This window comes from Myotis brandtii, unplaced genomic scaffold (assembly GCF_000412655.1).
Source record: "Myotis brandtii unplaced genomic scaffold, ASM41265v1 scaffold735, whole genome shotgun sequence".
Lineage (NCBI taxonomy): Eukaryota > Metazoa > Chordata > Mammalia > Chiroptera > Vespertilionidae > Myotis > Myotis brandtii.
In genome coordinates, this window is record NW_005370916.1 from 126,350 (window position 1) to 153,925 (window position 27,576).

At 51.4% G+C, this 27,576-nt stretch overlaps 2 protein-coding genes across 4 annotated transcripts in view; one reads left to right on the top strand and one right to left on the bottom strand.

Moving 5' to 3' along the window:
* The window catches only part of PSAP (prosaposin), a 34,821-nt gene extending 12,834 nt beyond the window's left edge, over nt 1-21,987 (top strand). The window contains exons 2-15 of one of the 3 annotated variants that reach the window (XM_014530364.1): nt 5,996-6,129; nt 8,403-8,477; nt 9,085-9,210; nt 10,138-10,338; nt 10,732-10,875; nt 12,324-12,380; nt 14,494-14,502; nt 16,767-16,892; nt 18,879-18,974; nt 19,312-19,498; nt 19,584-19,741; nt 20,066-20,146; nt 20,634-20,741; nt 21,768-21,987. In XM_014530364.1, the coding sequence (XP_014385850.1) occupies nt 5,996-6,129; nt 8,403-8,477; nt 9,085-9,210; nt 10,138-10,338; nt 10,732-10,875; nt 12,324-12,380; nt 14,494-14,502; nt 16,767-16,892; nt 18,879-18,974; nt 19,312-19,498; nt 19,584-19,741; nt 20,066-20,146; nt 20,634-20,741; nt 21,768-21,803 (1,538 nt within the window). In that variant the 3' untranslated portion in view covers nt 21,804-21,987. The remainder of the gene's footprint in view (nt 1-5,995; nt 6,130-8,402; nt 8,478-9,084; nt 9,211-10,137; nt 10,339-10,731; nt 10,876-12,323; nt 12,381-14,493; nt 14,503-16,766; nt 16,893-18,878; nt 18,975-19,311; nt 19,499-19,583; nt 19,742-20,065; nt 20,147-20,633; nt 20,742-21,767) is intronic. The other 2 variants (XM_014530365.1, XM_014530366.1) reach the window with 2 other exon arrangements.
* A 1,177-nt stretch (nt 21,988-23,164) lies between these two features.
* Nucleotides 23,165-27,576, bottom strand: part of CDH23 (cadherin-related 23) — a 381,871-nt gene continuing 377,459 nt past the window's right edge. The window contains exons 59-67 of the mRNA XM_005882725.2: nt 27,369-27,466; nt 26,858-26,978; nt 26,697-26,776; nt 26,516-26,556; nt 26,317-26,377; nt 25,703-25,832; nt 25,347-25,469; nt 24,858-24,962; nt 23,165-24,062 (exon numbers count right to left, since the gene is read on the bottom strand). Of these exons, the coding sequence (XP_005882787.1) occupies nt 23,742-24,062; nt 24,858-24,962; nt 25,347-25,469; nt 25,703-25,832; nt 26,317-26,377; nt 26,516-26,556; nt 26,697-26,776; nt 26,858-26,978; nt 27,369-27,466 (1,080 nt within the window). The 3' untranslated portion in view covers nt 23,165-23,741. The remainder of the gene's footprint in view (nt 24,063-24,857; nt 24,963-25,346; nt 25,470-25,702; nt 25,833-26,316; nt 26,378-26,515; nt 26,557-26,696; nt 26,777-26,857; nt 26,979-27,368; nt 27,467-27,576) is intronic.

The following is a 27,576-nucleotide window of genomic DNA, read 5'->3' on the forward strand; positions in this document are numbered from 1 at the left end:
GAATTCCCGAGAAAGGGCACTCCTAGTTTCCACAGTTTGCAGGTAATTGTGGTGCAAGTAAGTTGTCCGGGTCTTGGCTTTAGAGGCCAGCAGAGCAGGGGGTTCACTCAGGTCTGCCTGCCCCCCACACTCAGGCAGCAATCTTGTTGCCATGTTGCCTCCTCACCTTTCTAGTAAAGGAGAGGCTTCTAAGGTGGGTTCCAAAAATAATGTGAACTACGGCAACTTTATTGGGATCAGAGGAAAATCAGCCTGTAGCTCCAATTTCATGGCCTATTGAAAGCATTTCACCTGTGGTTCTGTGGGTGCTTGCTGGCACCTCTCATTCTTGCTCATGCAAGACTTCTGTGAAGCACCCTAGGTACACAGTATCGACTCTCGGGCTCATTATAGTGTGGCTGTGACTCCCAGGTCTTGAATTTAGTGCCAACCACTTCGGAGGTTGCTGGGATACAGTGCAGTGCTCCAGGTCCTTGAGCTGCCACTTAATTCCTGATTAAGTGTAAACAAGTAGAGCAGCCCTGATTCAGCTGACTGTGGAGCACCTGTTCTGGGCAAGGTAATGGGCCAGAGAAAGGGCCTGTTGCTACCACAGATGATGATAGTGATGATTATAATGATCATGGCATTTTAAAATACCAGAGAGATGATGGTAAGGGCATAATAGTGGGGAGGGATAGTATTCTGGTGCTTGAAAGTGCGTAATTTTATCTTGATTCTCACAGTTCACTGACACCAGTGGCTTTATCGTCATTTCACAGAAGAAAAACAAGCTCAGAAGGGCAGTGAATTGCTTGGGGTCATTTGGGCAGGACTTGGTGCCACATTTAATTAAGAAGGCAGATAAATCGCCCTACGAGTCTCACTCTAGACTCCAGGCTTAGTTCCTTTTCGCAAGAAGTCATCATAGGAGCTCCTAAAACACTCGGCCCTGCTGAACTCGCCCTCCTCCCGGGCTACGTGGCTAGCCTGCTGTGGCAGCCGCCTCAATACAGGAAAATTCCATTGTAATCTGTGTTGGATAAGTGACCTGCCTGTGGAATGAATGGTTTATTTTCTTCTAGGCCTGGAGAGTAAAAAGGGAACCAAGCACCCACCCCTTCCCCAGGGAAATACAAGTGAAGTCTTTTAAAAGCCCGTCTTAATAGCCCGAAACTTGCTGTAGGGTTTCAGATCTCTGAAATGCTATGTTCTCTCATCTCAGCCTGTCAGAGTTTTGCCACTGAGGGCCCGGATGCCAGGCCTTTCAACTGAGAAGCAGAGTGCTTGATTCACTGAGTAGTGTGCATGTCGTAACAGGACACATTTAATCAGAAGCCCCCAGGGGTAAGGCAGACATTCTAAGAACTTTCTTAGAGTTCAGCATCTTACCTCAGAGAAGGAAGTTGGTATCTGGGGGCAGAATGTGGGAGGGGGAGAAAGAGATGAAACCTCTGCTGGCAGCGTTTTGAGAAATTACTCCGCAGAACGTGGTTTAGGTAGTTTTTATATATTTGGTATGTATTCATCCTGGAAATGTCCTTTGCCTCGCTATTTAAGAATTAAGACTTGTAGCCCGTGTGAGGTCTTCTGACCTCGCTTGCCACTCAGGATCCCTCTTACACAGAATTAATTCCTCATGGGTTGGGCATTTTGTTTTGCTTGGTTGCTTCTGCTGTTGGAGAGCTCATCACTTAATGGGGGAAGCCATTCCCTTTTTATATTCCTGAGGATGTTATGTGTGTTCCTTACCTTACACTGTGGTCTGCTTCCCTAACCTCTGCTCATTGCTCATTGCTCTGAGGTCTGGGGTCTGAGACCACACAGAACAGATCTGCTCTCATGTGGTAAGTAGGTGTCTACACCTTTGAAAGTGACTGTGTACCTCCAGAACATTCTCCCAGCTAAACACTTCCAGTCTTCCAAGGAGCTCAGGAGTGGTGTCATGTGCCTTCACGTTCCGACCGCTGTACTTGTCGCCATTTCACGGGAAGCAAAGTACACAGCTGTGTTCTGCCCTTCCCGTGGCCTGTGCCCTGCCCTCCACGCACGTTGATTAGGGCAGCGCAGCTTCTGACCACCTCCATCCTTGTTTGTTAGTTCTTGCTAAGCCTAAGACAGCAGTTTTCAACCTTTTTCATCTCATGGCACACACAAGCTAATTACTAAAATTCCGTGGCACACCAAAAAATATACTTTTGCCAATCTAACAAAAAAAGGTTTAATTTTGATTGATTTACAAAAAAATAGAATAGTAATTAGTTACCCTTTTTGCTTCAAAGTGACTTTTTAAAAAATTAGGAACTCATGGTTGTACATAAGGATTTCTGGTACCAAGAATTAACCAGTCAGATCCATTCTTATTACGTGACATGACAAATAAGATGCAAGTCTATTTACTTTATGGTTCAGGACAGGGCATTCACATGGAAGGCTATTGTTGTGTTGGCTGTTGTCACCTTTTAATTTGACAATCTAAGGGAAAAGAGGTCAGTGCCCCTGGCTGAATGGTTAGGCATTGCATGTTTTAAAACTTGTTGTGGCACACAGTTGAAAACCACTGGCCTGAGAGACTTCATGTTTCAGTTGAAACCTGTGAGTTTCATTTTCCCAGCTCTCGTATTTTGGAATTTTTTGTTAGCCTGTCAGCCCTTGCGGCCACCATTCTGGCTTGGACATTTTGGAATGACCTCTCATTGTAGTCAGGAGCCCCCTCATCGGAATCTCCAATCTCTTTTCAGTCTTCTGCCCGATCATGCCCCATCATGCCCGCCTGCGAAGACACACACTGAAGTTATTTCCCACAGGATGGACTCATCACTCGGCGATGAGTGTGCCAGATGATCTTTCCCATGTGCCCGAGGTCTGTCTTTGCAGCCTGGCCCCTGCCACTTCCCTTTGCCCCACTCTTGAAAAGACACAGGAGAATTCTTCCCCTTTGACAAGGAGAACTGCTCTGCCTGGGAATGCTCAGCAGTTTCCCCTGTGCCCTCTCCACTTAGCCAGTCTTTGATGTCTCCATCTTTTAGGTGCCAGTTCAAACTTATTTCAAAGAAGCCACCTCTAGCTCCCCTAGGCAGGTAGTGTCTTTGCTGCTTTGTGTATGCGGCCCCCTGCTTTTCTGTTTTGCTTTAGGTTTGTCCTTCCCACTGCGGGGTCAAAGAGCGCACATCTGTTTAATTTGGTGTCCCGCCTGGAAGGTCTGAACTTGGCCCAGTGAGTGCAGTTGGTAATCCACTTCATCCCAGTTGCTTTCCCACTTCTGTGGAGAACAACCATGCTTGTCTCCAGAGCTTCCAGTGCACAGCTGGGGTTGTGGTGCCTGAGAGCCCCCTGAATTGGTGAGGATTTTGTGTATAAATAAATTTTCCGGGACCCAGCCAGTGTGGCTCAGTGGTTGAGCGTCACCCTATGAATCAGTAGATCACAGTTCGATTCCCGGTCAGGGCACATGCCTGGGTTGTAGGCTTGATCCCCAGTGGGGGGCAGGAGGCAGGCGGCAGCTGATCAATGATTCTCTCTCATCATTGATATTTCTATTTCTCCCTCTCCCTTTCTATAAAAATATATTAAAATAAATTTTCTGGGGATGTGTCCCCCCATATTCTGATATGCTGTTTGCTTCCCTCTCAGATCAGCTCCCAAAATGAGCACCTGAGGTAGCTCACTGGTGTCACCAGGCTTGTGTTTCAGCCTCGTATTACCGATCCTGAGGACACGCAGTTATCTCTGTGTGTGTCTGTGCATTGGGTCGTCTTAGGAAGTCACATCTGCTGTCCGCCACTGCATCACTGGCTCACTCAGCTTTCCTGGGCTTCTGGGAGCTTAGTACTGTTTGAATCTGGCACATGTTTTCCCATGGAAACCAAATTTCAAACCACCAGCCTTTGGAATGTGGCTAGTTGAGTTTGTGAATTGGTTGTGGTGGTGATTTTGCCTCCCAAGGAGCAGAGAAGGCTGTAACCCGGGCAGCACATGAATAATGCATTTCCTGGTCTCTGAAAGGGTGAATGCAGATAACTTGGCTTGAGCTTTATGCGGGACCCGTGACAGTCTGTGTGTGAGTGGTTTGTGGAACCAGCTCTGGTTGAACAGCTAGTAATAGTAGCATTTCAGTCCCTTCCCTCCCTCTCCTGAAGGGAGCACCTGCTGACCTACCCTGTGTTGTGTACTGTGTGCGCGCACCGGTGTGTCTAGAATCCCCGTGCCCTCTCGGCGTGCAACCTGTGCGTGACTCCTGAGGCGGTAAATCTATTTTTTAGGTGGCTGTGGTTGTCTTCTCTGACAGTAGGAAACCACGGTGCTGTCTGCTGGAGTTTGCCCCTGTACAGTGGTCCCTCTCCATGTAGCTGATGTAAACTGTTGTTTCCTAGTAAGGTTTTCTCATTTTCAGTTTCACAATCAAGGATACCATAGACCTCTTAACAATAGGAACTCTTAAGGTAGTTTATAAAATATTTTTTTGAAAATTATACATTCATACATAACATAACATTGGGAGTTTAATAATTCAGCTAACCACCCTGCTTTGTTCTTTTCTGATTTCTATCTCCTGCATGCCCCACACTGGGGATCGAGCCTGCACCTGGGCATATGCTCTTGACCGGAATCGAACCCGGGACCCTTCAGTCTACAGCCTATGCTCTATCCACTGAGCCAAACCAGCTAGGGCTAGAAGTGGATTACTTAAAAAAAAAAATTAGTTTTCATTGACAGTATTACAGATGTCCCCCATTTTTCCATCCTTTGTCCTCCTGTACCCAGCAGAAGTGGATTACTTTTTGAAGAGGGACTTTTTTGTTTTTCTTCCCTGGGACAATTTAAAAAAAAATAATTCTTCATTGTTGAAAGTATTACATATGTTCCCTTTATTCCCCCATTGATCCCCTCCAGCCCCAGGCCTTCGCTGCCCCATTGTCTGTGTCCAAGGGTTATGCATATATGCACACCAGGTCCTTGGTTGATAACCTCCCTCCCACCCTCCCACACCTTCAAAGAGGGTTATTTTTTCCTTTCTTGAAATACATTAGTATAGTAAGAAATACGAGGCCCTGACCAGGTAGTTCAGTTGGTTAAAGCTTTGTCCTAATACACCAAGGTTGCAGGTTCGATCCCAGTCAGGGCACAGCCAGTGAATGCATAAATAAGTGGGACAACAAATCAGTGTTTCTCTTTCCTTTCCTCCTCCTCTCTCTCCTTCTTCTCTGTCTCTCTCTCAAATCAATAAATGAAAACAAACAAAACCCGTTACATTGCTATCAGTGTTATAAGAATGCAAAAATATGGCACCTTTAATCTGCATTTCTCTAGTGATATTGAACCTTTGTTTCCTAATCCCATTTCTGTGCACGTGATTCCTGCCCAAGTCCTTTTCTCATTATCGAAGTAGAGGAAACGCCGTGCACCTGGCTCTGAGTGGACACGTTCACTTTGATATGTGGTCTGGCTTTTTTGCCAGTAAACTTGTTTATGTGCAAAAGCAAAAACTCATGCAATTAGGTTTGTAAAGAGCTTTTTGTATTAGAACATTAAGAATCATTTTTCTGTGCAATAAGGATCTGAATCTTGGTGTTTTTCCCTATAGATTAAAAACAAACACTTTGGCTAATTTTCATTCTACAGAAGTTAAAAATCTATATTTACATGTCAGTCTCGTGATTTCTTTCATTGCATCATGAAATGTTTATTTAAGGTTCTAAAGACTAAAAGATCTGATACTCGCTAGTTATGGCTTAAAAATAGTTTGAGAGGAAAAAAATGAACCAGATATATTAGTCCCTTCCAGCCTGTGACTTATATGACAGCACAACTCCTTGTCTGGGTGTGGTGCCTCTGGTTGGCGTTTCGTGTAGCTGGGCGAGTGGCCAAGCTGGCGTCCAGCTAAATGCCAGGACTAGCTAACCCTTAACCCTGGGTAAGCCAGTGCGGTGGACCTGTGTGGGCAACGAGCCACCTCCTCACCGTGGTTTTCCTTTTATTTATTTATTTGCTTATTTTTTAATGGTTTTCCTTTCAGCTGCAGCCAGCCCTGTCCTGGGCCTGAAAGAATGCACCAGAGGCTCAGCAGTGTGGTGCCAGAACGTGAAGACGGCAGCCGACTGCGGGGCCGTGAAGCACTGCCTGCAGACCGTCTGGAACAAGCCGACAGTGGTGAGTGCCCTTAATGATGTGCTGCATCCCTTTGTGGCGTCTGTAACCACTGCCATTTGCAAAGCACTTTCTCTTGCCTCATTTTGTGTGCCCCTCACGGTGACCCTGCGAGGGAGGCAGGACCTGTAGGTGCGTGTACCATTGTCACAGAGGGAATGGAGGCTGGAGAGGTTCAGGTTTCCTTCCCCCCAGGTCACCCAGTCTCTTGGTGATGGAGGTGGACGAGGTCCTCCCATGCCCACGCTCTGTGTTCCTTGCTGCCCTCCAGGCCTCTGTGCAGGACCCACCTCGCCACCCAGATAGGGACCAGCAGGTTCACGGCCCCCATTTCCAGAACTGGGCACACGAGGATGGCTTTCGTTCTTGGTCACTCACTCAAAATCGAGATGCTCATAAGCTTTTCAGACCTTTTTGGTGTTTTCTTTCTCTGCCTGTCATAGCTTTCTGTTTGGGTCACTGGTTCAGACCCTAGAACTTTAGTAGATATTTAAGATTTTATTTCCAGCTATAATCAAACCACCTTTTTCCATCCAAACGATGTTAAATATAGCATACTCATGTGGGCTCTTAGCACACATGGGGGAATACTCTCAGATGACAAACCTCAAGTGTGTTCTTCACGTGACCCGAACCTTCCCGGGAGGCACCAAGCTTTGCTGGCTGCACCAGCAGCAGGTGCTCTTGGCTCTCTCTGGGATGTACCTTGTGGTGCAGGCCAGGTTTGACTGAGTGGAGTTCAAGTTCTAAAACTCGTCAGTGGCCCATAGAACTCAGAGAAAAATATTTAACACCGCTCTTGACGAAATATTTTCTGAATTCACTGGATAACTGCCCTCGTGGCCAGTTACTTTCAGATTTGGTCTCTAATTTGCTTCTGATCTTGTTTTTAATACTGCTTTCACTTTCCAAGTTTAATTGTGTCAGGCGAGGACTTTAGATCCTTCTCTTTTGATGGACAGTGTCGTGAACGATGCCTGGCCCCATGCACATGATTAGCCTGGCCAGGTCCAAAGGTTCCAGTTGGTTTCTCTGAATGCAGCTAAGTTCACAGGTATTCCCCAGTCTCACCCAGACGTGTCAGTTCCTTCTTCCTGGGTCGAAAATACACTGAGTGGCCAGATTATTATGACCACCTGACATTTGTAGGCAAATTAGCTATAATTTCGCGCTGAAGGCCAGATCATTATAAACGTCTGAATAGCACAACATACCTAAGTATCGTTGCTGTTCAAGTTCATCCTCTCATGTTGATGGCGTATCCCAAGGGAGATGGCTTCTTCAAACAAGACAATGCGCCATGCCACGGTGCTCGTATTGTGCAGGAGTGGGTTCAAGAACATGAGGGAGACTTTACCTTGCTTAGGTGGCCCCCACAATCACCAGATCTCAATCCAATTGAGCGTTTGTGGGACGAAGTTAAAAGAGCCATCAGGCAGCTGGTTCCACACCATCAAATCTCACAGAACTGGACAGTGCTATTCATCAGGCATGGTGTCAGATTCCGCGCATCACCTTTCCACATCTCGAGGAGTCAATGCCAAGAAGAATCGCCACAGTATTAAAGGCAAAAGGTGGCCCAACGAAGTACTGATGGGGTGGTCATAATAATCTGGCCACTCAGTGTAGTTGATATCAAATAGGGAGCTCCCCAAGAACTTTGAGAACCAGTCAGATTTCCCAGAGTCCTGGGCCATGCGGGCCCTGGATGCCTAGGCTTGTCAGAAGACTTGTCCTGTCCCTAAGCTCTGGAGTGGTGACAGCTTCCACGCAAACGCAGCACTGACCAGGAAGACGAAGGCAGACGGAGTGCAGGTAGCAGCGCCAGGGCGGGTGCGCAGACGCACAGTGTCTGGCTGGGGCTTGCTTTGCTGCCCGCCCCTGTAACTCTGTGGTGCTGGTACTGGCCCGTGATGTCGCTTTGCCTTCCTGATTTTCTCTGGTTCCTGCTGCTCTGATTTTCACCTTTCTGCGCCTGTTTCCTCACAGAGCTGTTGTGAGCAGTAAGAGGAAATTTGGCTTGTACTGTGTGTACTGAGTAAGGTGCTGAGGGGTAGAGGGTTCGAGAAAAGGGTGTCTGCCTGGTAGAAGCAGTGTTCTGGTCAGCCACACCTAATCCTTCCTCCCTGGTGTCCGAGTGCTTCCTGTTTAGGTTGGGAACCAGGCTGTGCCTGTGTCAGATGTGGCCATGGTCACGTCCCTGGGGTTTTCAGCTGTGTGTGGTGCGAGTTACGTCCTACAAATACAGATCTCTCCCTCGTGTTCTTTTCTCTTAGAAATCCCTTCCCTGTGACGTGTGCAAAGATGTCATCACCGCAGCTGACAACATGTTGAAAGAGAATGCCACTGAGGTAAACGCCACACGTGTGTGTGACTGAGTGGTGGGACCCTCAGTGTGTGTGACTGAGTTGTGGCCACATGATCAGTCCCTTAAAAGCTGTGACTTGGGAGGAGACGGGGGTTGGGGGTGTGGGGTGTGTGTCTAACGAGGAAACAAGGAATGGTCTGGGTCCAGGTAGGATATAATTGAGTCCTGTGGGCCACGTACTGCTTCTGTCCTAGTTCTTCCGCTCGCGGTGGCCCCCCCCCCCCCATTTTTGAAAAATGTAAAAACCATCCTTAGCCACAGGCTGCACAAGGACAGGCCGTGGGCCCCAGCTTGCTCCCCGACCCCAGGTGCTCAGTGCCAAGTCCATTGGGATTCTGTGGCACATGCTGTTAACCTTCGGGTCCCTCTGGCTGTCTCTGCTCCCTGTGCCTATGAGACTGCTGTTGGAGGATCTGCTCTTGCCCCATTGACGTGACGAGCCACGGCTCCCACTCAGCCGGCTCCCAGGTCCCCTTCCCTGAGGGTGGCTGCTTTCAGCCGTCACTCTTCTGGGAGCTGTGAGGGCCTCTTGCTCTCGGCCCGTTTGTAGAAAAGTGCATGCTGACCTGCCCCTTGCTTGTGTCCTCTAGCAAGAGATCCTCGTGTACTTGGAGAAGACCTGCGACTGGCTTCCTAAGCCGGACATGTCGGCCTCATGCAAGGAGATGGTGGACACCTACCTCCCAGTCATCCTGGACATGATTAAAGGACAGATGGTACGTGCTGGGGAATAGGTCTTCCTTCAGGGCAGTGCTGGGGTCCAGGGAAGTGCCAGACCAGGAGAGAGGGATTAAAAGGGCAAGTCCATTCATACTTGTGGGCTTTCTCAGGCTCTTGACTACAGTTCTAACATCCAGAATGCCTCTGGCACGGCAGAACACTCTGCCTGTAACTTTCAGGGTTGGGTAGGGTACAGAAATGGGGACTTACAGGATTACTGAAGGGGCTAAATTGGCATACATTTGTAGGTGCTGATTTGATAACTCCTGTGGGATCTTTTGAGCAAGCAATTCATGTCATTTGTGTGATTTTTATCCTAAGGAGTAAGTCAGGGAATTTACTTGTGGGTTCAGCTACAAGGAAGCTCAGTGTTCATTCAATAAGTACCTGCTGTGTGTGAACCATGTGCCAGAGGTTGGGTTTTCAGCGATGAGCAGGGAATTTGGAAAGACCCTAACAAAGAGGAGGGGGCTTAAAAAAACTGAGAGGCCACTGTCCCACGGTGGGACCATGTGCAGCAGGAAGTCCCTGGGTTTCAGGAGGGGGTGCCATGAGTATAGGTACTTTTTTGAGACGGTTTGGTCTAGATCCCACCCATTAGAGCTGAAAGAGGGGAAGCTGGCAGAACATCAGGCGTCAGATGTGCTGGGGGCAGTGCAGATGGACAGATGCATATTATTTAGAGGATGAATGGACTAGACTTGTTTTTGGAGGGGATGTCTTCCAGGTTTCTGGCTTGAACTGCAGGGAGAAAGGTGCTTAGGCCATTGCTGAAATAGAGGTGGAGGTGGAGGGGTTAGAGGTTGAGTCTGAGATGCCTATGAACTGGGTGTGCATGCGTGAGGCCAGCTAAGAGAAGGAAGGGGGACTATTTCCTTTTCCTCTGGGGAGAGGGTTTCCAGCCGGACTTCTTTCCCCACCAGAGCCAACCCGAGGAGGTGTGCTCCGCGCTCAGTCTCTGCGAGTCTCTTCAGAAGCACCTGGCAGAGCTCAATCGCCAGAAGCAGCTCGAGTCCAATAAGATCCCAGAACTGGACATGGCGGAGATGGTGGCGCCTTTCATGGCCAACATCCCCCTCCTCCTCTACCCTCAGGGCGGCCCCCGCAGAGAGCCCCAGCCGAAGGTAAGGCAGCGCTCCCTCGGGGCGCCCTTCAGGTTGGATTGGAGTGTGTGTGCTGCTTGAACTGGGGGCTCTGGCAGCAGTCAGTCTGGAAATGGTTGTGCCATGCAGTTGCTGAAGAACCTGGATATTTACATTAAGCTAAATTAAAAAATGGGGTTTTTAAATATGCAAACATTTCCCCCCTTCCTATTAAGTTTTACTAAAATCAGTGTCCATTTGATTTTAAAACTGTCAACAATTTTAGAGCCTGTGAAAACACGTTATTCACTGCTCAGGGAGTCACATCCAGTGCTGAGGGAGCGAGCGTGGGAGGCACTTTTCCTAGGAATTTGAATCCCCTTAGTGACTACAGGAGCGCACAGTGTTGACTGCCTCCCCTTCCCGTCTCTGTAGGCTGGTGGGGATGTTTGCCAGGACTGCGTCCAGATGGTGACCGACATCCAGAATTCTGTAAGGACCAACTCCACCTTTGTGCACGCCTTGGTGGAACATACCCGGGAGAAGTGTGACCTCTTGGGGCCTGGCATGGCCGACATGGTGAGCCTTGTCTCTTTGTGGGCTCTGGGGACGGGAGTGGGCGGACCCCGAGAACTTCACTTCCTGGGGCACCATGTAAAGTTCATCCCAGGAGCTCTGAGGACAAGATGTTCAGACAAGTCCCGTTTCCTTTAACTAGAAAGCAGCTGGAACAGGTGGTAGGCACTTACATACTGTGTTGGGTAATTGCCTTTGTATATGTAACAGAATTTGTGGGACAGTCTAGGGCAGCGGTTCTCAACCTGTGGTCGCAACCCCTCTGGCGGTCGAACGACCCATTCACAGGGGTCGTCTAAGACCATCCTGCATATCAGATACTTACATTACGATTCATAACAGCAGCAACATTACAGTTATGAAGTAGCAACGAAAATAATTTTATGGTTGGGTCACAACATGAGGAACTGTATCTAAAGGGCCAGAAGGTTGAGAACCACTGGTCTAGGGGAAGGAGACTACTTTGGTGAAGATTTCTTTTTCTCCCAGAATCGTGTATGTAAGAAAACACGAACCACTTACAGCCCTGTTTCTGACAGCCTGGCTGTGCGTGGTAATAACCCTAAGTGTGCTCCCCGCAGCCAGCAGGTTGCCGTCCGTGGGAAGCCCCCCGGCTGGCTTGTAGGAGGTTCACCGGGTGCCTTCCTTACCTGTGAACGTTAGCCCTGTGAGCACAGAAACTGGTTAGCCCCTCAGGGGGCTTTATTTCTTAGACCCTGTTCACATTAACCACACTCAAGCGATTGGTGTGTAAAACCGAAATGCCAGGTTAGTACCTGGCAAGCAAAAAGCCTCTGCTGGACCGGATGCAGGGGCTGGTTGTCATGACAGTGTGGGTCTGGGTCCAGGGCAGCCTTTCTGGATGGCCGCGGGCTGGCTCTGGAGGTGAGGCTCCTCTCTGATGACTTGCTCTCTTGTAAGCCTGGGAGTCGTAGCCTCATTGCAGTATCTTTGCATATGGGTTTCTCAGTATGGAGGGCTGTCATATCACTTGCTTTTCTCCCTGTGGAGGCTCTCCAGTTAGAACCTATTCTCAGAGAGCTATTCTCTGAGGGTCTACAGGAAATGCCTAGATGTGTATAAAAATAGGCAAGTTGAAAATCATCGTAACTTGATTCTGCTGGATTTCAACTTTATAATTCTGTCCAAGAACGTGTGGAAGGATTTGAAAAATAATCTCTGGTTCCCAGCACTCAGAAGTTGCTACTCTGTGATTTTGGGGCAAGTTTGGGGCAAAAAGGAGACTGGAGGACCTTCTCTCCAAAGGCCTTTTTCAAAGTACCTTTTTCACACCTTGTCCTGTTAGGTAGAGAAGAACCACGTTGCCACTTTCATCTTAATAAAACTTTCCCAGAGCAGACATTTACAAGACTCTACTTTGGGATTGGAAATGCTGATTTTTGGTGTGTTGTCGCGGTAATTTCACTAACAGTGTGTTTCTCTGTCCCCAGTGCAAGAACTATGTCGACCAGTACTCTGACATTGTTATCCAGATGATGATGCACATGGTAGGTGGCAGGGGACGTTCCTCCTTAGCATTTTTCTTTATCTCAAACTTTGTGATTTCCAGGGATTTTGAAAAGTGTATAGTGTAGTTTCCTTTGTTTACCTCTGAGTACTAAGTTGGGCTAAAATGAGCCCTTGGTGACTAGCTGACTCTCCACCTGCAGCTCACTATCTCCCTTTTACCTTCCTGGCTTGACCACCCTCACCACTGCCCTGGGGCCTTCCTCACCTTGTGAATGTTCATGTGCTGTGCCTATGTGAGCTGCCCATCAGATTTCTAGCATTTGGCTTTCACCCTTGGCCTTCTGGGCATGGTCTGCTCTGTAGCTAGGCCAGGCCTGAGAACCGCTGTGTTGCTGCCTCTTAGAGCTGGTCCCACACTCTGCAGCAGTGCTAGCTCTCACACTTGCCTCTGATGTATCCAGGTGGTAGGGGCATCCCTTCATGATTAGAGATCGGAAGTATCGTCAGCTAGCCAGCTTCATGCAGAAAACTGGCACGGAGCAGGGTGGTCTGAAGCATCATTCCTTTGGGAACTTGCTCTGGCCTCCTGAGACCTAACCTGGAGGGATGGAGGGGTGGGTTGTACTTTTTCCTTTCTGTCATGCTTGCTTCTGATTAGTTGAAATTGGCCTGTAGTTCTTTTTTTTTTTTTTTTTATTTTTTTGATTTTTTACAGAGAGGCAGGGAGAGGGCTAGAGTCAGAAACATCGATGAGAGAGAAACATCGATCAGCTGCCTCCTGCACACTCCCCACTGGGTATGTGCCCGCAACCAAGGCACATGCCCATGACCGGAATCGAACCTGGGACCCTTGAGTCCGCAGGCCGATGCTCTATGCATTAAGCCAAACCGGTTAGGGCTGGCCTGTAGTTCTTGAGTTTATTCTCTAACTAGGGGCTGTTTGGTAGTTTTATTGGAACATAGCAATGCCCATTTTGCGCTACAGTAGCAGAGTTGAGTAGTTGAGACCCTAATGCTCGCAAAACCGAAAAGATTTACTCTCTGATCCTGTTCCTAACCACTCAGTCTCCATCCAGTCACAATAGAGGTTATTTGGGATTATTACTCATACCACACCTTGTTCTACTGCAGCTTACGAAGACAGCAGCGAGAGTAGGAAAATGTAAGCCTTCGGTGTGACTTGATTTGATTAGTGCTTCCTCAGAGCTAACTAAAAACTGTTTCTCATTGTAAAGATTATACTGCATATACATTCTTTGAAAATATGGATAATACTTCCCAAATTGAAAATCATTTGAGGTTTAAGAAAACATCAGTGGGGTCATATTTTATATTCCACAAATTTTGTAGTTTGCATTTTTAATCTAAAATTATATTGGTCATTAAATATTTTGTACAAATGATTTTTAAGTGGCTGCATAACATTTCACTGTGCAACTAAAGGTAATTTATATACCCAGTCCCCCGTGGCTGGGGGTTTGGGTTGTTGGCAGGTTTGCCCTGGGGATAAAAGGCATGATGAGCAGCCAAAGCCCTGCTTTTCCTAGTTTAGGTCATTAAAACGGATACTGCTCACCCAGAGTGCCAGGCTGTTGATAGAGTGTCAGACCAGCCTCCCAGTCTGGCCTTTGGCCACCGGGGGTAGGTTGCTGGGAGACCTGGGCCGTGGAGAGCGTGGCTCGAGTCCCTAACCCCTCCGGGTGTATTTTATAACACACTCCCCTAATTCGGGCGGCCCCGTGTCTTGTTTCATTTTGCTGCTCATCACCAACCTGAGGGGAGGGCCCTGCAGGTGTGGTGGGGTTAGGCTTCTGGGGATGAGAGCTCTTCATAATGTGGCATTTTCTGGGGACCTGCTGCCCGGTGTTATGAACATGATTTGTTGTGTCGGGGACATGGGGACGGTGCACACACAGCTGGAGGTGTGATCCGTCCAGTAAGGAGGGCCAGAGTAGTTGGGAGGGCCCAGTGTGCACTCAGTAGTAGGAACAAGGTAGGTGGCTGACTTGTGACTGAAGGATGATTCCCCTAAACTTCTGGTGATATCCTAAACCTCATGAACTGCCTGATCATTGTTTTAATTTTTCTTAACTGTTGTGTCCTTTCCTTTCTCTTATTTTATCTCCGATTTCCTGTTTTTTTATTCAACAGCAGGATCAGGTATGTGATGGGGATTTGCTTGGAGTAGTGGTCGGCTGCTGCTTGTAGCTCTTTTGCTCATCTTTTTTGTATGCATGATCCCCTCTGGCAGATCCAAGGAAGACTGGAAGGCAGGGTCCCTCTCTGGGTGTATAGGCTGGCAGGGAGCTTCTGCATCTCTTCCCTGGAGCTCAGCACTTGAGGTGGCGGGGGTTCCATCTCCCCTTCAGGGGTCCAGGAAATGAAGCCAGCAGAGCCACGCACCCTGCGCCAAGTCAGTGCCCAATGGGCCAGATGCCAGGCCACCAGTGTGATGATGGGGAACCATGAGTGGTCCCCAAGATGCCGCAGCTTCCTGCACTGTAGGCCGGACTTCGGTGGGGCCTTGTTTCTGTCATGGCTTGAGAGCACAGCATGTCCTACTCCTGTTTTCCATGCCCCAGAAATGCTGCTCCCGCATGAACACATCAGTTGCAAATAGTGAGCAGACTGTTCCCCTGTCTGCTGGATCCAGAGCATGGAGACAGTCTCTTGGTTGCGGCTTCTGCCCGTCTGGGTGATGAGGTCCTGCAGATCCAGGAGCCACAGCAGACGGCCTGTGAGCTATGCCGCGTGGCATAAAGTGGGGGGCGCTGAGCCGTCAGACCAGACTTAACGGAGCCAGGTGCCCTTTGGGGGCTGTACTGAGCATTGCCTCCTTTTGAGCACTGGAACTGAAATTTTTCAAAGGTTTTTTGAAGTCTAGTAGGAGATTTGGCTGAAATACCTGAATTTTCACATAGGCTGCCTCGTGGAACAAAGCTGATCTGAGACAAAGCAGCCCACCTGAATCTTTGATTTTTTTTCTCTTCTTTTGAAAAATACATATTTTTATTGATTTCAGAGAAGGGAGAGGGAGAGAAAGACAGACATATCAATGATGAGAATCATTGATCAGCTGCCTCCTGCACGCCCCGCACTGGAGATTGAGCCTGCAAACCAGACCTGTGCCCTGACCAGGAATCGAACTGTGACCTCCTGGTTCATAGGTCAACGCTCAACCACTGAGCAACACCAACCGGGCTTTTTGTCTTTTTTTTCTAAAAAGTTAGCTCTATCTTTGGCCACATTCTGTTTTTCCCCCTATTTATTTATTAAAATATATTACTGATTTCAGGGAGAGGGGGTGGGGGGGGGAGAGAGAGAGAGAGAGAGAGAGAGAGAGAGAGAGAGAGAGAGAGGATATCACTGATTGGCTGCCTCCTGCACACCCCACATGGGATGGAGCCCGCAACCTGGGCATGTGCCCTGACTGGGAATTGAACCGTAACCTCCTGGTTCAAAGGTCGACATTCACCAATGAGCCACGCCGGCCGCGCTTTTCCCCCAGTCTTAAAGTGTGCCACAGACAGGATACTTCAAATATACTTTCAAACTCCCCCACCCTTAATTTATTCTGGAGCCTTCTTGGTATTTAAACAAGATGAACCCTAGCCATGATCTAGCTCTCTTCCCTTCCCAGGTCTCACTTTCAGCAAACCTGGTCCGCTGGTTTGGTGGTGGGAGGCAAATGCCACCAGGCCCAGAGCTAGTCACTGGTGGCATTTGGTTTACAAAGTATACAGACTGTGTATACTTTCCTTGCTCTTGGCCATCGTACGATGAAATGGTCAAGATGTCCAAACTGTCTAATTCTCTTGTGGCTTGGTGTCTGGTTGGGAAAAGGGATCAATCTGGTGACTTGAAGGATTCATTAATTTGGGGGACTGGGTTTTCGTTGAACTGTGTTTGTGTAATTGTGAACATAGGATGTGGTTTTTTGAAAAGCTAACATTTCCCCTTAATGCATCATTGTAAATGGTCCTGCATTGAATGACCCGGTGTGGTTTTATTTCTAACACATTTGGCTTTCTGTTAGTTTATGAGCATTATAGTTCCTCCTCCAGAAAGAACATGGAGCTTACTTCCCACTGAGCTCAACGAACAGCAGGCTCTAGAGCAGACCAGTGTCCTTGGGGATGACTGGCCACCGTTAACCTCAGGGGTGGGAGTCTTGCTTCCCTGCTGCACCAGGGACAGCGGTCTGTCTGACCCCCCCAGAGCTTTGTGTGCCCCTCCCCTATGGGAAACGGGTCCATCTGCATTTGCACGAGCTCCTTTGCCTTTAATATGCAATTTTTACAGTATCAGCCCTTGACATTGGGACCAGGGTGCTCCTTTGGCACCCTGACCTTTGAGCATAGAGCGTGGGACTCGGGCGGTGGGTGCAGGCCTGTGTCTGACTGCCTTTTCTGTGCTCTCTCCAGCAACCCAAGGACATTTGTGCAATGGTCGGGTTCTGTGAGCAGGAGGTGCCCATGCAGCCTCTGCTCCCTGCCAAAGTGGTCTCGGAGGACGTCATCCCTGCTCTGGAACTGGTGGAGCCCATTAAGGTACCTGTATCATTGTTTTGTACCGGCCAACGCCGTGTTGAGTACATTTATTGCCTTGGTTATCAACCCCAGCGCTCATGGGATCGAGTCTACATTTTAGCATGTCATTCAGATCATTTTTCAGTGCCTGGCTCCAACCTGACCTCTTCGGATGTGCTCTCTGTGGCCTCCCCCAACGGTAGCCATAGTACAGACTTGCTATTCCCAGCCCCCAAAGCCTCCGGGCATCTGCTTTGTTTCACTTGGTGGCGAGTCTCCTTTTTTCCATAATCAGTTTATATTCAGCACTTCTTATGGGCCAGGGAGTGTTTGAGGGACGGAGGCCTAGATCAGCCCACCTACAGTGATGAACAAAACTGTCCTTGTGTGCATGGGGCCTGCAGTCTAGTTCTTAACCAGTTAACTGCCACGCATCCAAACGGAAACCATCCCCACACACCACAGTATTTTGAATTTAATTAAAAAAATCAATTTGCATGAATATTATAAAAATAAATATATTACAGTTCGGGTGTTCTTGAATATTTTCAGCTGAAAATTCTCACGAAAAATGATTTTAAAGTTGGTCAGGGCTGCCACTTAGGGAAAACATTTTTTTGGATATAGACGCACGAGGCCTGTGGGGAAGGTCTGCCGCTTGGGGGCCCAGCCAGGGACCTTACCACGTGGCACACGCACGCACTTCTTGTTCCAGAGCTTCCCACGTCACTCTCCTTTGGCTGTGTTCCTCCCTCAGCAGGTGCAGCGTGTGGCCCACAGGAAGGGTTAAGGCAGTGGTTCTCAACCTTCTGGCCCTTTAGATACAGTTTCTCATGTTGTGACCAACCATAAAATATTTTCGTGGCTACTTCATAACTGTAATGTTGCTACTGTTATGAATTGTAATGTAAATATCTGATATGCAGGATGGTCCTAGGCGACCCCTGTGAAAGGGTCGTTCGACCGCCAAAGGGGTCGCGACCCACAGGTTGAGAACCGCTGTGTTAAGGTGTCAGGTAGAGTCAGGGAAACACTGCTGCCTGCCCCTTGTCCCCCGTCGAGATGCTCATAGGCCTTTGCCCACCTGGATGACAGAATTAATGGCCTGTAATCTAGTCACATGACTTAAACAAAATTAAAATTAAAAAAATTCAGGCTTTGCCTGGTGAAGCTCCGTTAGTTAAGTGTTGTCCGTGCACCAAAGGGTTGCAGGTCTGATTCCCGGTCAGGGCACATACCCTGGTTGCAAGTTCGATCCCCAGTTGGGGCATGTGTGGGAGGCAGTGGATCAATGTTTCTCCCCTCCCACCCCCCCTCCCTCTAAGCATGTTCCTGGATAAGGATTTTTTAAAAATCTTTATTGTTGGGGTAAGGATTTAAAAAGAAAATTCCGGTGCTCAGTAGAGAGTGGCTGGTGACCTCTGTATTTGACAGCAGGCATGGGGAATGTTTCCGTTGTCACAGAAAGTCCTAGTCAGCAGTGTTGCTTCATTCAAGGCAGGCTCTTGAAAAGCAGTTTCAGGTGTTAATGAGACTTGAAACTCAAGAGCAGACCTGAAATGGGTTTAAAACTGGCTTCTAAATAGTGTTCTTGCGCCCCTGCCCACTCCCCAGGACGAACGCTGACTGATGAAATAATTGCAACCAAACACAGCATCACATGGACAGCTCTTTGGGGTGGGTGGATAGTTCAGTGCTTTCACTGAAGTATGGATTCCTGAACATTTTAACTGAAGTGTAAATTCCTGGTTGGGGGTGGGGGAGTGGCGGGAGGAGGTGGTGGTGAAGGATTTGGCGAAAGGGATGGGACTCCTGCCTCATAGAAACAAGAGGGACTGGAACTGAGACCCTGGGAGGAAGCACTTCCCTTGGATTTAGTAGGAAGTGGGCCTTTGCGATGTTAACCTATCCTTGCCTCTGAGTCCCTTCTCCTTCAGAGGAACATGCTCCAGGACCAAGGGCTGAGGTGAGGGTCTCAGCATTCACATGTTCTCTGACCCTCCACAGAAGGGCCTGGTGCAGGCGAAGGATGATGTTTTCTGCGAGATGTGTGAATACGTGGTGAAGGAGGTGGTCAAGATGATCGACAGCAACAAGACTGAGGTACGTGGGTTTCCGGAATGCTGCCCTCCTGGCAGCGGGAGGCGCTCTCCTGGGTTCCTGGAGCTGGGATGGCCCAGTGGGAGAACCCAGAAGAATAGGTGGGCTTGGTCCTTGCTGGTCTGGGCACCAGCCTGGGAATCTGTCACCACTTCCCACCCGTGGATCCCTCTGGGCTGCGGCTGGAGGAGGCCCCTTTGCCCTGCTTGTAGCTCTTGTCTTTTGCAGGAGGAAACGGCATCTTGCTGTTGACTGGTTTCCTAGTCATGTTAGTATTTTCAGAATCTCTCCCACCCCTACCCAGCCTCCCATCTTCCCACATGATCCTCTTGTGTTTCAGGAAGAAATAATTCATGCTTTCGATAAAGTGTGCTCAAAACTGCCCAAATCCTTGTCGGAAGAGTGCCAAGAGGTGGTGGACACTTACGGCCGCTCCATCCTGTCGATCCTCCTTCAGGAGGCGAGCCCTGAGCTGGTGTGCAGCATGCTCCAGCTCTGCACCAAGCAGAGGCTGCCTGCACTGACCGGTGAGCCCAGTGGGAGTGAGGCTGGCCGGCCCCTTGGGAGTTTGGGGGGGCCCTGCCGGCCCTGAGCCTGTGCTCTCTCGCATAGCACACGTGACTCAGCAGAATGACGGTGCCTTCTGCGAGGTGTGCAAAAAGCTGGTTGGCTATTTGGACAACAACCTGGAGAAAAACAGCACAAAGGAGGAGATCCTGGCTGCTCTTGAGAAAGGCTGCAGCTTCCTGCCCGACCCATACAAGAACCAGGTATGCCCTGGCTGCTCTGCCTGAGTCCCACCTGCCTGGGCCATGCAGAGGCTGGGCTGTTCCCTGACTGTGCCCTTGACTGAAGTTTTGAAGCCATTTCTGCCTGGATGCCCGGAGCCCAGTGACCTTTCCTCAGAGGCAATCTGTTGGCTCAAATGGAGCCACTGGGGGAAAACAACACAAGCAAATGAGGCCGAGTGTGGGTGGGGCTCTGGGGAGGAGGCCCTGGGGCCACTGGGCTGGAAATCTTGGGGAAGAGCATGTCCAGCTCCCACTCTTCTGGGCACACCTTGACCTGGACCCGTGTCCCTGCTTGCTTCTCAGTGTGATCAGTTTGTGACCGAGTACGAGCCCATGCTGATAGAAATCCTGGTGGAGGTGATGGAGCCGTCCTACGTGTGCTCGGTGAGCTCTGAGCGCGGGTTCGTGGGCACGCAACCTGGGGTGCTGTGTGGACCCTGGAAGGGCTCCTCGGAGGGTGTGGGCTATGGGCCAGAGGCTCTGGGATGGGGCGTGAGAAAGTCAAGTAGAGAACCAGGCTCTAGGCCAGGGGTGGGCAAACTTTTTGACTTGAGGGCCACAATGGGTTCTTAAACTGGACCGGAGGGCCGGAACAAAAGCATGGATGGAGTGTTTGTGTGAACTAATATAAATTCAAAGTAAACATCATTACATAAAAGGATACGGTCTTTTTTTTTAGTTTTATTCATTTCAAACGGGCCGTAGTTTGCCCACGGCTGCTCTAGGCCCACCACTTGGGAACCCTGATGTTTTTTGAAAGTGCCCATAGGAGCTCTGGTTCTCGCTGCTTCTAGAAGCTGATGGTTTCAGGTCTGTAAAGGATTCGTTAGATCTAATTCTTCCCCTTCTGTGCTCCCTTTTCATCATATAGAAAGTTGGAGCCTGCCCCAAAGCCCCTAAGCCTCTCTTGGGAACGGAGAAGTGTGTGTGGGGCCCGAGCTACTGGTGCCAGAGCACGGAGACAGCGGCCTTGTGCAACGTGAGTAGCTCAGCACCTGCTCCACAGGCTGCCTTGCAGGGCGGCAGCTTCCCTGAGAATCCTGCTTTAATGGCCTCGGGCCATTCTCTACCCTGTCTTTATGTTAGTGAGGAACCTGAGGCCAAGGGAGGCAATTAGGCTTACTCCCGGCTTCCCAGTCAAGGCAGGGCTGGCTGTGTTCTTGTCTCAGAGTGAAGGGGTAGCTGTTCTTTAATACTGATTTTGTTTCGTCCTCTTGCTTTCTCCTCCAGTTCCCATGAAAGGGTCAGGTTCTCCCCCCCCCCACCCCCCCCCAGGGATTGCACAAGGCCTATTGGGTTCATTGCCCCAACCCTTGCATAAGTCCTCATGTCCCTCGGGGGTCACTTTTGCCCTGGTTGGAGCCTGGCCTGAATCTTCACCCAAGGCCGAGCAGAGCTGTTTAGAAAGGCCCTGAGAGTTGGCACCTGCCTGACAAGCTGCAGGGTGCTGTGGCACCATCCTGGCTGGGTAGCCACCAGTTGGGTGACCTACGCTCGCTGTTTTCCTGGGTGGGGACGTTTGGACCAGCCTCTGTTACTTAATGTTCTTTTGTGCAACTTTTTCTTCCTCGTGAGAGTTCCTCCAGTTGGGGGAGGTTGCATCATTTGGGGCCACTGCAAGGAGGGGTGGTGAGGCCCATCGTGGCGGAACAGGTTTCCGCTGCTGTCCTGGGCCCGTTTCTCAAGGCCTGAGCTGGTGTGAATCTCTGACTCTCAGGGGAGGAGTTCTGCCTTGGGGGCCTCCAGTGCAGCCTGTCAGCTGATGCTGGGGCCTAGGTGTGTGGCTGGACGCAGGGGTCCTGGGCCCTACCTGCATGGGTGCTCATGAGCAAGCACGTGCTCCCCGGGTTTTAAGTGAGCTGCTGTCCTGGGCCCTCTGTGTGTGGTGCCATCCACCTGACCTAGGACAAGATGAACAGGCTCCATTTTGGGGGGATGTCTGATGCATGAATGGGCCAGGAGTGGAGTTGTCATCTGATTAACCCAGTGTCCTCTCTCCTGTCAGGCCGTCGAGCATTGCAAACGTCACGTGTGGAACTAGAAAGACTGTTCCATCTTGGAGAAACCACAGCATCTGTTCCTACTTGTATGTCTGGGGGAAGGAACACAGATCTTTCGACTTTGTTATAGAAATAGGCCCCCCTTTCCCTCACGCTGTTCCTTATCTCCCTTATTGTAACATTGCTGTCAGCGCGGGAGGTGCCTAGCCTGCTGCTGACATAGTGCTTCAGTGTCCTTTTCATTCCGCCACATGGATAATGATGCCCTGCACCCTGGAGGCCGTTGAGCCTGCCCTTGCATGTGGTTACCTGGAGGAGGAAGGGGGCTCGCTGCTGGCAGCAGCCAGAGCTTCTTCACAGAAGGCCGTCCGTCCTCTTGGCCGGGCTTTGCTGAGCCCTGACCGGGGCTTGGGCGCTGGTGGGCTGGCTTCTGGAGCCTCTGCCTACACTGAGGAGGACACCTCCCCGGGCTCCTGGGTTGCTAGACAAAAAAGTGAAACGAAGGCTGCTTCATATGAAAGATTAGAGGCTCAAAGTGATTAGGCTTTGTACTCAGTGTGGTTTGCACTGAGATAGAGGTTTTGGAAGCGGCTGCTCAGGACACCTGGGTGAGGTTTGGGTTTGCTGACCCTGGGTCAGCCTGTGCTCCAGCTTTCCCGTGTCTTTCTTGGTGATGTCTTGCTTGGTCCTGTGGGTTTGGGTGGGAGGGGAAAATCTGCTTGAATGCAACCTACGTAGCTCAGTGTGGGGGTCCTCTGCCCCTGGCTTTTGTGAGTGAACACGTGGACCGTGGTGACCACCTCATGCCTGCTCTGTGCCTCTGGGCATCACAGCCCCTTTGACCTGTTTTGTGGATATTGCTTTTGACCTTGAAATAAGTGGGTGACAAGCACCTAAGCCTCTGGCTTCCAGGCAGCGGGCCTGTTGGGCGTGCTGTTCAGGACCTTGGCTGCTGCCCTGCCTCCTCCCCCGTGGCTGACTCTTCTGCACTTCTGGTTGTCAGGGGACAGTAAGACCTGCAGTTGCCATTAAACGGACTTAATGATTTTTTTGTTTTGCACTAAAGTTTCTGTGATTTAACAATAAAGTCTGTCAATCAGATCTGATATTCTGTGATACCTCAGCCAGAAGTTGCGTTTCTGATTAGCTCTCCAAGGCCGTGGACCCGTAAGTGCTCAGCAGTCCCGTGGCACCTCTTGGTCAGAGAAAGGAAGCACAGTGGGTCAAGTCCCACCTGTCTGCCCTGAGATACCCCTTCACCCCCCTCCCCCACCTCCCCGGCCAGCCACGCCGTCGTTCACCAGAGCGAGTGTCAGTTCCTGTGAGTTGCTTTTCTTTTTAAAATTCAGACCATTCCAGAAACGTTCAGTGAGTACCAGTGAAACAAACCAAGGGGAACATATTGAGGGAATAACTTAATTTAAAAAGGAATACACACGAACACTCTACATTCAAAACCAAGGGAACATCAGTCATTTCTCCTTTTGAGCCGGTACATTTGGGAAGCCAGTGACATGGAGAGAACGTGGTTCGTGGATAATAACCTTGTCCAGGTGGGGAGGCAGGGGTCACTCACTGCCCCACCTGGGTGTCCAGTCGGACATGGCAGAAACGTGGTGAGACTTCAACGGAAGTCTGAGTCAAGGCCAGGCTGGGAGGGGTGGAGAGGGGAAGGGGGTCTGCTTGGCCTCTTTCAGTTCAGCCTGGGCTGAGTTGGTCCTTACTCCTGTCCCCCAGGGATGCTCCTTACCTTGTCCTTAGACACTTAACATTCTTGTTTGGTTTTCTTAAAAAAATAACAGATTTTATGAAGGTAGAGATCAGATGCTGAATGAGTGCCTGGCAGCAGTGGAATCTGAGCTGCAGAGAGCAGGCTGCCACCACTTGACCAAGCCACGGTCGTGAGCCAGGGTCAGCCTGGAGGGGTCCGCACCCCACGGTCCTGGCGCTGCTCACACTAGTGAGGCTCCCCCATCTAGTCATAGCTCCGTGATCTCCAGGGGGCTCTCCATGATCACATCTCGAAGCTTGTGCAGGGGCGTGGATTTGGCGGACTCCGTGCGGGCGTTGCGCTCGAAGGCACTGGCCTCGGCCGCCGTCAGCGTCTCCAGTGAGCGGCCCAGACCCTTCTGGTCGTCCTCGGGCAGGCTGTTGAGGTCAGTGGCCAGGAGTGTGCCCGTGCTGCCATGCACCATGTGGATCCCGTCGGGCCCCTTGAGCTCTGGAGGCGGCTTGCAGAAGCGCAGGCTGCCCTGGCCCGGGCTGCGCTCCCCTGGCTCCTCCAGCTCCGTCTGGATCAACTGCAAGAGTCCAGGAGCCCCCACATGCTCAGGGCTGTGCCCAGGGGGTGAGCAGGCGGGGGGGCCCCAGCGTCCTACCTGCTATGCGCTTGCTTCCTCCCCATTGCGCACAGGGACCCTGGGCTGGCGCTGCAGCGGCCTGTGCGGCTGCTAACAGCCTGTCTCCAGCTGGTACGAGGGGAACCATGGAACTTACGGTGCTGTGCTCTCGGGAGTTGAATTTTGTGTATTCACTTTTATCTGCAAAGTTGCTGTGATGCAACTGCAGTTTCTGGGTTTGTTACCAAGTTGGCCTCAAGCAAGGTCAACACTAGTGGCCAGGTCGAAGTGCCCACAGGTGAAGCTGGAGGGGACCAAGGTGTACTGGGCACCCAGATGGAGCTTTTGTTCCGTGGGGAACTCGGCTTTGGCCCATTTCACTTGGAATGTTGGCCCAGCTGGTGACCTGGGTCTTCACCTGACTTTCCAAGTGTTGACACGCCACTGCAGGCAGGCAGACTTGAGACCCTATTTGAACCTACAGCCAGTTTCTTTAAATCACCCCTTACAAGTATCTTTTTGGGGTTCCTCAAATCTGGGAAACACTTCCTTGTGCCTACCCCATCCCTGGAAAGCCCACTGCAGAACCCAGAAAGCGGAGCCCACTGTCACTTCCTGTACCCCACCCACTGCTCTCTGGTCCTGGCTGCTGAGCTCCAGAGACGGAGAAGGATGAGAGCAGGAGAGCCAGAGAGAGGAAGAGAGAGCACCCCCAGGGCTGGGGCACGGCACACAGCTCCCTGCCCTCCCCGCTACCTCAGAGATGGAGGAGTGGCAGGAGGAGGCTTTTTGCACCATCCGCTGTGCAAAGAGCTTTTTGAGCCGCAGGTAATCCTCCAGGACCACCTTCAGCAGCGAGCCCTGGGGGAGGGAGAAGGTTAACCCCCCACCACGGCCCCCCAGCCTCCCCACCCCTCGCTCTGGTAACTCATCCAGGGTGATGGAAGGTGACAGGGCGTCTAGGAGACACAGGCCTCTAACCCTAGTGTAGAGGATCAGGAGCAGAGCCTGACAGCTCGGGATGGCACCCTGGCCCTAAGGGCACCACGGGCTGGAGCAGCTCCTGATCGGCCCCAGTGCCCAGGACCCTCTTGTTGCCCTGGTGTTCTGGCCCCAGTGGAGGCCGGGTCTAGCTGAGCCTGGCGGTGGAGAAGGCCGTTCCCCGCTCCCTGCATCCCCTGGAGCAGGTCCAAGCTTAGCTAAGGCTCCGGGGCAGAGGTGCAGGAGTCTGTAGGGAGCGCTCACCTTGATGGGCCCCTCCCGGATGATCTGGCCCAGCTTGGCAATGTTGTCGTACTCCTGGAGGGCTGCCCGCAAGTAGCGGTCTTCGTCAGGTTTCACTGCTGCTGGCTCACGTCCAAAAGTTCCCTGGGAGAGAGGATGTTAGCTGGACAGAGGTAGATGGCAAGCAGGCACACACCCACATACAGGGCAGAGGACCACCTAGAACAGCCGTCGCCAACCTTTCGGACCTCAGGGACTGTCAGTGGTCCACGGACCACCGGTTGGCAACCACTGTCCTAGAAAACCCCGCTCCTTGGCCAGGGCTGACGAAGACCCGCCCTTCCTCTACCCTGCCCCTGCCTCTGGCCCTGGCTCACGTGGGTGCGGGTGGGGCTGCTCCACAGGTCTGCGATCTCGCTCAGGTTCTCCGGCAGGTCGTCCTCGTGCTCGGCCTGGGCGGCCAGTTCCAGGTTCCGGCAGAAAGGATCCAGCCATACTGGGTTGGCCCTGCAGGTGGGGGCGGGGTGGGGTGAGGATGGAAGGCTTGAGAGGACAGAGGCCCTGCCCGCCTCACCCTCACCCCTTCCTGTTTCCCTGGCCAACTGTAGTGTCTCACAGAGCAGGGGAGGGGGTGCAGGTCCCTTGCCCACAGCACCTGCGGGTGCGTCCTCCCCCTAGGATCCCACTAGAACCAGGACAGGACAACATGTCGATTGGATGAGCTTCGGTCTGGAAGCCTCACTGCACCCACTGACCAAAGTCAACTCCCCCCTCGAACTTGGGGCCCATCAGGGTTGGGGAGCCCAGCTCAGTGACACGGTTTCTGAGGGTGGAGAAGAGGGGTGGCTGACCCACCAGGGGGCGCCCACACCCCAGGTTTTAGCTAGTCTGAGTTCCCTCACTGGGAGGCGGCAGGGAAGCTTCCGCCCCAGCTGGGTCCTGGGCAGGCCTTCCCAGCATGCACCAGGCAGGACTTGGGGACCCCACTCACCCGTCAAAGGAATACTTGTTGGTGTTGGGCATGTCCATGATGTCGATGAAGCCACGGTTCCCTGCAGGGAGCGGTTGGGGCATGGAGGGCAGGGAGCTGCTCTGCTGGGGCTCGGGAGCCTGGCCCCGTCCAGGGCCATGTGAGTTCCCCAGGAGCCCCTCCTGACCTCTAACCTCCCGCCATCACAGCCCTCACTCACCTGCGGAGCCAGCCACGATGGCTTTGAGTTTCCTCTTGTGTCTGGAGAGAAGCAGAGAGAGGCGCTGGTAAGGGAGGCTGGGGCTGGGCTGGCATCTCAGGACACTGCCTGCCTCCATATCCATCCCTGGAGGAGGGCTGGCTGGTCAGCCAATCTCAGGGCAGGGCCAGGGGTCACTCACACGGTCCTGTAGTACCAGTTCATGAGGATGAAGAGCATGGCAGCCAGGAAGAGGAGGATGGCCAGGACGATGATCGCCATCTGAGGGAACGGGACAGGCGTGAGCGGGCAGGCGCACCCGGGGTGATAAGGGGGTGGTGGGGCAGGTGCCCCCAGGGGTACCTGCAGGGCAGACATGTCTTCGGGCAGCTGGACAGAGATGGCAGGCTGCACGTCCATGACATTGTAGTTTCGGAAAAGATTCCGCAGCTGTTCCTTGTTCTCGTCGATCATCTGGATCACCCTGGGCAAGGGGCAGGGGCCTCAATTCCCATCCTCAGCCATCCCCCAAGCGCCTGCTCACTCAGGCCAGGCTGCCCAGGTCTTGACTTGGACGTCTAAGGTTCACCCCTCGCAAGCCTTGCAAGATTAAAACCCACCCAGCTAGGATCGCTTTGTATCCTATAGAGTTCACATCCCTCACAATCAGTATAATACTCCCATTGTACAGACGGGGAGAGTAAGGCTCAGGAGGGCAGAGCTCTGCTAATACCCACAAACGGTTCTCTGCCCACATCCTGGGAGAGCGCCGTGCAGCAGGCATGATGGTGCTGGTGATGCCTCTGTTGGTGGGTCCCTCCCCAACTCCAGGGCAGGGAGGCAGACGACATTCCGAGCACAGATGCCCACTCACCGGTCCACGTCCAGGATGCGGTTGGTATCTCGGTTCACCACATGGATGAGTAGCTCTGTCTGTGCGAAGTTCACCCGACCCTTCTTATCCACGTGGAACTAGGCCAGAAGGGGCGTTATAGGGTGTGGCAGGTGCAAGGGATGGGCTGGGATGGGCAGGCCTCTTCTAGGCGCCCCTCCTGGCCTGCCTTCCCAGTGAACCCATCACA